Here is a 9,119-nt window from a genome sequence, read left to right on the forward strand (position 1 = left end):
CAAGGAGCGCCCCTGTTCCCCAGCCAGTGGTATATGCAAGCATGCTGCTGCTGTTCAGGGTGTCTAGTTTGGATGTGCAAGGTACTTGGAACCCTGCGGATAAAAGCATCTGCTAGCAACCCATCCCATGTGGTAAGGAGCTGCCTTATCTACTGAATTCTAATCCTTCTGTCTCCCCCTCTGTGATTAATGAGCAGGATGACAAATATTGGGCGAGGCGCAGAAAGAACAACATGGCCGCCAAGCGATCCAGAGATGCCCGGAGGCTGAAGGAGAACCAGATCGCCATCCGCGCCTCGTTCCTGGAGAAGGAGAACACAGCACTGCGCCAGGAGGTGGCAGACCTACGGAAAGAGCTAGGGAAGTGCAAGAACGTCCTGGCCAAGTACGAAGCCCGGCACGGCCCTCTGTAAAGGGCATTTCCCCTCCTTTCTGTTCCCCCCTTTTTGTGGGTTGGCATTTGAAGAGATGGGCAGCGTGTGTCCTGCTTGATAGCCCCACACCCAAACCAACCTTTCAGTCATCAGCACTTTACCGGAAAGCAGAAACAAATTCAATGTACAACTTCTGTGTGCACGCGTGTGCGTGCGCGTGTGCATGTGCACGCGTGCACGGGCGTGTCTGTGTGTGAGTGTGCATGTGCATCTCGGCACTTCCTATTTTTATGAAACCCTCTCCGCTGGGTGACGTATTTTCACTTGGGGTGCTGAGATCTGCCATAAGTAAGCTTTTTATTAAATATATATGTGTGTGTGTGTGTATGTATATATTTTTTCCAGTGCTGCTTCAAACTAGGTATTTTTATCTTATCCTTTACCTTACTCTTGATTTAACTTGGAAAAAAGACAAAAAGGAATCCCAGACTAAATAGAGGAGAAAAGAAAGTGGGGGGAATCTCTTTTCAAACTCTTGTTTAAGTAGTCCTAATCAAACCATTTTAACTCGCTACTAAAGATGCACAAATGACATTGTTAAATGCTGCACTGCAGAAATATTAAGTTATAGATTTTCTTCCTTTCTTTTTGTTTTGTTGTTGTGTTCTTAACCTTTGGTAATAAAATATATCTTCAGATATACGGTGCGGTCAATAGTTCTCCGCCTGTGGTCAATAGTTCCCCCTAAGGAACCGTTAAGTTTCCTTTTAGCTGCTGTAAAACAGAAATAAGTTTATAAAAGTGCTACAGTTAGATCACAGTGTATATTTTTAATTTTTTTTTCTTTTTGCACCCTCTGAACCTAAGCAATCGCCCTGTTGCCCGCTTGGACATGTTATCTGCAGTGTTCCTGGTGGACATAGGATGACTGCCCTACCTAATAAGATAACATGCACGGTTGCTTCTGCAACAGAAATGGTAAATACTTACTGATCAGCTACTACAAGGATTTCTGAAATGGGCGAAAGCCATGAACCAGAGATCCTTGCATGGCCAGTCCAAGCTTAGGTGAATTGAAATTTAGCTTCCCCCTTCTGACTTCCCTCTTTTGCTTTATGACCTACTCAAATTATCAGGAGCTGATAAGGATGCTATTTTCTTATTTGCATTTTTAATCTTCTACAACTGTGGCCTGGTTGGCATGTAATCAGCAACCTAGAATATGGGTTCCCATTTAATCATGGGTTGTCTCTGAATCATGGATTGTAGTGCAAACACTGCACTGTTGTTCAACAACCCAAGAAAAACCCATAATGTGTTGCTAGCTTATGAACTAGCGACGACAGCCTAGAGTAATTACTCCAGCCTGGTTAGCAGCCTGGAGTAATTCTCGCCACGCTACAACAGCAACCCATACTCAGCTTGTACTCTGGGATGTTGTTACATCCGTTACATTTTTTGCACCTCCGGGAGTCAATGGAGATCTGAAAACTCTCAGCCGCATCTCCTGGAATTCAGGGGATTTAAACTCAGCCAGTGATCTGCTATGCTGTGTCTTTGGACCACCTCCCATAGGACAGGCGGCCCTTGCATTTTGGCTGCCTGATTTAGCCATGATGGTCAGGCTGGCTCTGGGAGCACATTCTGCAACTGTGTATGTGGATATCCATCCCTTTCCCTCTGCTAGGTATACGATTGGTCTAGACTGAACACCTGTTAGCGGGAAGAGGGCACGGTGGCACATGGATGTGGTCCTCTGCCCAGTCGAACACTCGTGATGTTTAAGGTAGACCGATGGCTCTTGCTAGAATGTGTGTATGGAAAACTCAAGATAATTCATTGGAGAGAGAGAAAAAAATGAAATCTTTAAAATAACCATTGGCTTTGGAGTGCTGGGTTTTTTTTAAATATATATTCTTATTGATGTTTGCATTTCTCAAGGTCCTGTTTTTGTGCGTAAAGATTTTAAATGCAGCTTTTTATTCAGTTTTTTTCTGTAATATATTTTCTGTGGAATTCTCCCTTGATTTTTTCACAGATGGTTCTGACTCAGAAGTCATTTTAGCAAATCCTGCTTTTTCTTGAGATGTTGTTTTGATTGTATAATGAAGCTGATGGTTCTCAAACTTTCTCCAGTTGTTTTTCGCTTTGATTTGCTTTCCAAACTTGTGTCATGTTATAGAATGAACTTTTGGGGGGTGGGATGAGGGCAAAAATGAATGTAAAAGATGCAGGTTTATATTGAAAGGTGATGGTGTTGTCATACTGTGGTTAATCCAATCCATTTAAATGTTTTCTGAAGACCAAATGAAATTATTATAAAATGTATAAAGTTTATACGGAATCATTAGAGTGTGCTCTTTTTTGTACAGTATTTTTCAAGGACAAATGCTGACTATGTATTCCAGGAGAGAGAAAGAGCATTATGTATAGCATATGTTAAGGAAAGAGGAGGGGTGGGGGAAGGAAAATACAGGGATTGCATATTTAAAAATAAAGCAAAGATATATTTCTTTATATATTCATAAATATGGTACAGGGAGGAAATGCTTTGGGGTGCTTTTTTCCTTTGAAAACTCTATTTTATGCTTACCACTGAAACATTAGGATGGTTTTGTGCTTTAAGTCAGGGTGCAGCCCATCTCTCTGCAAGGTCCACTAGTCGTGTGTCCGGCTCGGCAGAATGCGCTCTGTTTCCTTGGTTAGCTCCCTGCTCTCCTTAGCGTGTCCCGCCTCAGCACATGTGCAGAGCACAGAAAGCATGCGAGAAGGCCGTAACCGCGTGGAGACAGGCAGTGTGACAGCACCCTCTTCTAAAGGAGGCTGGAGCGACTCACTTCGTGCAGGCAGAAGCCACCAGCTGTTTGTTGACCAGGACGCCAACAGACCAAACAGGAAAATGAGAGTACAAGGCCAGAGCAGGTTGAGCTAGGCTAGCATAGTGTAGTGAAGACTTAACATTTAACCTGATCTTTTCACAGTATTACAGGGAGATACGTACTTACCTGTCTTTGCTGATGGCAGGGCACTGCAATGCGTCGAAGGGAATGTAGCTCTCTGAAGCTCCATGCAGTCCCTCCGTGCAGAGGCGACTGTGTCCAAGTGGGGTAGACAGTGGCCAAAATATTTTATGAAAGTGAAACAGTTTGCCAGGGTCCTTAGTATTTCCAAATCTTTCCTTTAAAAATGCAGTGAATTTATTTTGCTATGAACAGAATAAATGATGTGCACTGTGATGTTTGTGATAGGGGTTGACGCACAGCTGGGTTGAGGACGATGGTACTGATTCGCTGCTACGGCAAGGAATAAGCTTTTAAGGGCAGGGTTCATAAAACAGTGGTTTGTGCAGAATGCGGTGGACCTCTCTAAGGGAGCTTGGGCTGTGGAGGCCTGAGTGCCTCCCTCTCCCCACCCAAAGGATGTCACATTCACACAGTCAATAGTCAGTGCAGTATAGTAGGCCAAGGGTAGGCAACTGGAGCCAGCAGATGATTTGGATAAACACCCATCATCCCTGACCATGGGCCTTGCTAGCTGGAGCCCATGCAAGCTGTAGTCCAAACCACCTGGAAGGGACCAGGTTGGTTACCTGCATAGCAGAGCATAGGATGAATGCTTTGAGAAGGATCCATAGGCATCGGGGTCATCTCACACATACACAAAGGCAAAAGGCTGGCCACCAAGAGACTGCTCAGCAGGGAGCCACATCGAATCATAAGCCTGTTTGTCACATTCACACGTGACCCTTTCAGCAGTAAGCTGTAACCTCCTCCAGATGTTCCCCTAAAATGTAATTTGGGTTTCGGTTGCACTGTATTCCCACGGAAGTCACCCGAGCTCAAGGCACATGGACCTTTTTCTTAATGTGTACACCCGTATCACCCCTTTCTGTCAGGATTCCATGGAAGACACTGCCTTTGCACGTTCACTCTATTCCTTTTGTGCTGGAGACTTGGGACTTTTCCTTGCCCACCCCTGCAAGTTGGCACACCGCCTGGTGAACTAGCTGTGCTCTTCTGCCTTTGTGCCCTTTGAGCAGCCTGCCCAGAATTAACTATCACTCTCTCTGTGTGTGTGTGTGTGTGTGTGTGTTGCACATCTGGAAATTATGGTGCTACTTGCCTTCCTAGATGCAAATGTTTTTGCATTCCACAAAAATGGCTTGACCTGAAGATTTAGACAAAATTGCCTAATTCAGATTGAGGCAATTCTGTTTGCCATGCTCCCGGGTTTTACCATCTTGAACATTTATCCAAAATGTTGTAATTGTATTATTGGACCTAAATTTCTGTGGACCGTTAGCTAATTGGATTTAATACACTGAAGATATCTAGCCAGAACTGCAACCCCCCAAGCAGTTAAAAAGTAGGAGTATATGGTATATATTGTATTTAATAAAAAATACTTAGATGGCACTTAATGTATAATTTCCACTGAGTGTAAAACAAAAGTAATCCACATACAGTTTAGCACAACTAAGTACCAGGGACACTAGTGGGAGAGGTTCTGTGAGGACCTCCCTTCTGTTAAAATCAGTGAGATCAAAGACAGTCCAATGCACATTTCAGCAGACAAAAATCCTACAACTCTCAGTATGTGCCAGTGAGGATATTTCTCTCTCTAAACATGCATAGAATTGTACCCTAAGAGTGCAACCCTGTACGTATCTACTCAGATGTAAGCCCTATTGCATTTAGTGGGACTTACTCCCAGGTAAGAGGATTGCAGCCTTAAAAGTGCTTTATTTGCACTTATGCCCAGGGTTTTAAGAAATGCCTTTCCTTTTCTATGCTTTTCAATATAGTGGACACATTATTAGCAGCAAATACTGCATTTTGAAATACCTGTGAATGTACACAATCCTATCATCTGGTAATTGTGACGTGCTGTTTGAGTATGACTGCAGACACAGGTCTCATGTTTACAATGAGTATTCTGAGTGTCACAAGTAATAGGAATGAGCAAACATGCACTGTTTGAGTTTGTTGAGGTCACCCAAATTCTTCCTTGGAATTTATTCTGACTCCTAGGAAAATAATTCCTTGGAGCCCAAGACATGACTGTTTCACCAAACTTATTCTGAATTGTAAAGCTGGGTGAATGAAGGGGTCCCCCCACCCCAGTCCATCCTTAGCTGGTAGATTTCAGTGATGTATTTTGAGCAGCCTTAACAATTCACCTTGATCAGGAATTCCACGCAGGCGAATACATGTACGCCAGTGGCAGACCCAGGCAACTGCTTCAGACAGTGGATTTGGGTGTTATGAAAAGTATGGTGCTGGTTATGTAATTTATCTTGATTGTCTTTTTTTCTCCCAGGAAGCAGCACTTGTCGGCTTGTCTATTTTAGGAGCTGCAGTAACTAGCCCTAAGTGTTACATGCCTAGACTTGGGAAGTGAGGGCATTGGCTGTTGTGCTTCAGGTGGAAAAATAGCTCGGGCTGGCCCTGATTTCATGGAATTCCATGCAGGCAGGTGAGCAGGCTGCAGAGAGGGCGGAAGTTGCTCCAATCCTCTGCCACTGCCGGTCTGTTTGATTTCCACACTGGCCACAAGGAGGGAAGCGTTTAGCAGGAAAAAAGAGCTTAGCAACCCCCATGGAAGCAAACGGAGTGGCAGAGCAGGGACAGATCATCCACGGGCCCAATTGGCAGGTGTCTTTTTCCCCTCTTCTTTTACTATTGTAAAGGCTCAGCAGCCTGTGTTTGGCCAGTAGACTGACCAGCAGAGAAAGACAGGCTATTCGTCTGTTAATAGGCTAGCATTATTATTCTTGTTAGTATTAGTATTAGCTGGGGATGGGTTTTGTTTTGTCTTGTATGTGTGCGTAGGTAGTAACTTTCATGGGTTTAGTCACAAGGCTGATAGAGAGGCATTGAGGAAATGCATTCTTGGTTGCTTATTTTACTCCAAGGCCTGCATGTTCCTTTGCAGGCACAAAGATCTACCGTAGACCTTGTGCTCCTGGATTCAGCAGTGCATCTAAAAAGTTAAATGTTTGAAAAAGCCACTGGTTGTTGGTATGGTTCCAAGGTATGATTCTTAATTTTCGAGGCAGGCCAGTTGCGCACAGTTACACCGTGTAAACAGTGGCAAATTGGGGGATGCCTCCTGTGTGGAAAAAACAGGTCACCAGAAATCCCGAGGGGCTCTGTTCCATGCTGCTCTAAGTTAAATTCCATTCCTTTTGGAAGGAGTGATCTAAACAGAACTAATCTGAATACAACCCACAATATCTTAACCAGGTGCCCATGTTCAGTCCATAAGCCCTCAGAACCCATTTCACTCGCTTGCCAGGATCCTGTTTTGATTCTCGGCATGCTTGCCCGGTGGGGAGCTTCTTTAACGAGAGCGAACAAACCTAGTCAGGGAAGCAACTTACCTGTGATTACGTTGCAAGGAGGACAGCTGCCGCAGGAGTTCCGGATGCACAGCGAGCGAGGGCTGGGGCTGGACCAGTGATTCAGATCCTGCCCCAGGCCATGGCACCCAGGATAGCAACAGCTTGGGCATCGCAGCCACCTAGACTTGCATGGGCTGGAGGGCCGACCTGAGGCCCATGGTGAGAGGATAGGGCAGGCATCTCTCTGGAATCTCCCACATTCCCCGAAAGCCCCAGCCAGGCCAGCTTGCCTGGGAATGTTTCTGGTTGTGACTCCTGGAACCAGCCGCTAGAATGAACCCTTGAGCTATGCCACAACAGGGGAACTTGGTGCCACCAGGTGTGGTTAGGCCCCATCTCCCATCAGCCCCAGCCAGCATGGCCAGTGGTCAAGGAGAATGGGAACTGCAATCCAACCGCATCACAAAAGGCACAAGTGTTCCCCTCCCATTCCTGCCAATGGCCAATAGTCCAGGTTTAGTCTAGTGTCCTCAGTCGCCTGTCACTGTGGGCTCTGTTGAAGACCATGCGCTTCTCCCTTCGAGGCAGCTGTGATTTGAGGAACAAAATGTAGCGTTATCTTCTGAAGAAGTCTTCTCTGGGGGGTCCTCAGCCATTACTCTCACCTGGAAGAGTGTGTGTGTGCACATGCATGTGTGTAGCTTCCAAAAAGGATGAATTGGGGGTGGCGGGGAGATTAAATTTTTTAAAAAGAGAAAGTATGTATTTTTTTCTCTCGCTCTCCTGTGATCAATCATGGTAGTTCCGGCAACACCACATGACTGCCTCTTGTTCGTAAGAGTTTAACAAATCAGATCAAATTAAATGTATGTCATGAAACAGATTTGTATTCTGTATGCTTTTCAGCCCAGTTCTTTCTGTCTGTTATTCTTTAATGTTTAATTAAAAAAATAAGTTTTTTTTACTCTTGGGTGCCTGTTTTTCCTACTTCAGGAGGGAAATCAATGGAGGTTTAATCAGCCTCTCCCCACTCCAGCTTCCATTTTGGCATGGTTGTTGTCTGCAGTAAAAAGCCCCCCGTCCCCAACCTGGTGCCCACCAGGTGAGTTGGATTATGGTTCCCCTCGTCTCCAACAAACATGGCCTTCCATCACGCTTGCTGGGGAGATGGGAGCTCTACTGCAGCTCACCTGGAGGATGCCAAATTTGAGAAGGCTGCCCCATACGGAGTGTTTGATGTGGGGCAGAAAGACCCCGATGAAGATCCTCACCTGTCTGGGCAATTTGTGAGGTATCCTTGCAGCAACATCTCTCTCTCTCTTGGCCTCTGTTGCTGGATAATGATGAAGACAAAATTAGGGATTCGCATGTAAGATCCTCCAAAGAACTTGGAAGGCTGGAAAAGCGATATCAGGGAGAACCACAATGGAGGGTAATATGTCCCACTGGAGAAAAAGACTGAGGACAAAGGCAATCTGGTCTGAATATGCTTGTTTACTCAGCAGCCAGGTAGCAACGCAGGGACTATATTTCGCCTTTGCTTCCAGAACAATAGCAGCAAAACCGAGGATCAAGTAGTAAGAGCAATCTCATGCGCTTTGACAGAAGTAACTCCTACCATTTCCAGCTTTGCCCAGCCAATGGGTGGCAGGGGAAAACTGGGAGCTGCCGCTATTATTGCATCCCTTTAGCCCATTTCTTTGGCTCTTGTGAGGAACCCAAGATGGCTGCTCTTCATTTTATCCTCACAGCAACCCTGTGAGGCTGACTAGTCAGAAAGTCGCACAACCGGCCCAAAGTCGCCATGAAGTGGGGTGAGAATCTACAGCCCAAATCTCCGTCTGTCACTCTAACCGCTACACCTCAGTGCCTGTTGTAGGACTTTTTCTGCCTAAACATGCAAAGGCTTGCACCTTAAATGAATCTAGAATGGAGAAACCTGTTCCCCAGAGGTGTAATTACTATTATTACTTTAAATCCAGGAACTAGGAATGACACAAACAGGGAAATTAGAGTCAGTAGTCATTTCGGGTGTGGAAACGGGAGCTGAGTCATGCTGATTAAAAAGACAGCATGGAGGTGCAGGTATCGCAACCACAATTTCTAGGGCATCCACAACTATATTAGTCTCTTTTTCTCTTGCATGCAGCCGCTCCAGTGCAATCCATTCACAATCTTGGCCGCTAAATAATGCCCACATCTTTCCTGGGCAAACCTGTGACTCTACATATTTTACCAATTTGCTCCTCAGGTTGTGGCGTCCAAGCCCAGTCAGGGTGAGGTACTGTTGCAATTTAAACCAGTTGGCAACCACAACAAGACACCACAATCTGTTCCAGGGTTTCTCGCTGCCACGGCTGTCGTGTCATCCAAACTTTGACAGCAGAACACATTGTGGTAGA

General features: G+C 45.4%; 1 protein-coding gene across 1 annotated transcript in view; it reads left to right on the plus strand.

The window, feature by feature from the left end:
- The window catches only part of HLF (HLF transcription factor, PAR bZIP family member), a 56,570-nt gene extending 48,889 nt beyond the window's left edge, over positions 1 to 7,681 (plus strand). Inside the window, exon 4 of the mRNA XM_044422064.1 lies at positions 198 to 7,681. Within this exon, the coding sequence (XP_044277999.1) occupies positions 198 to 413 (216 nt within the window). The 3' untranslated portion in view covers positions 414 to 7,681. The remainder of the gene's footprint in view (positions 1 to 197) is intronic.
- Positions 7,682 to 9,119: the final 1,438 nt, after the last annotated feature.

The sequence above is a fragment of the Varanus komodoensis genome, unplaced genomic scaffold (genome assembly GCF_004798865.1).
Source record: "Varanus komodoensis strain SLA01 unplaced genomic scaffold, ASM479886v1 scaffold12, whole genome shotgun sequence".
In the NCBI taxonomy this organism is placed as follows: domain Eukaryota; kingdom Metazoa; phylum Chordata; class Lepidosauria; order Squamata; family Varanidae; genus Varanus; species Varanus komodoensis.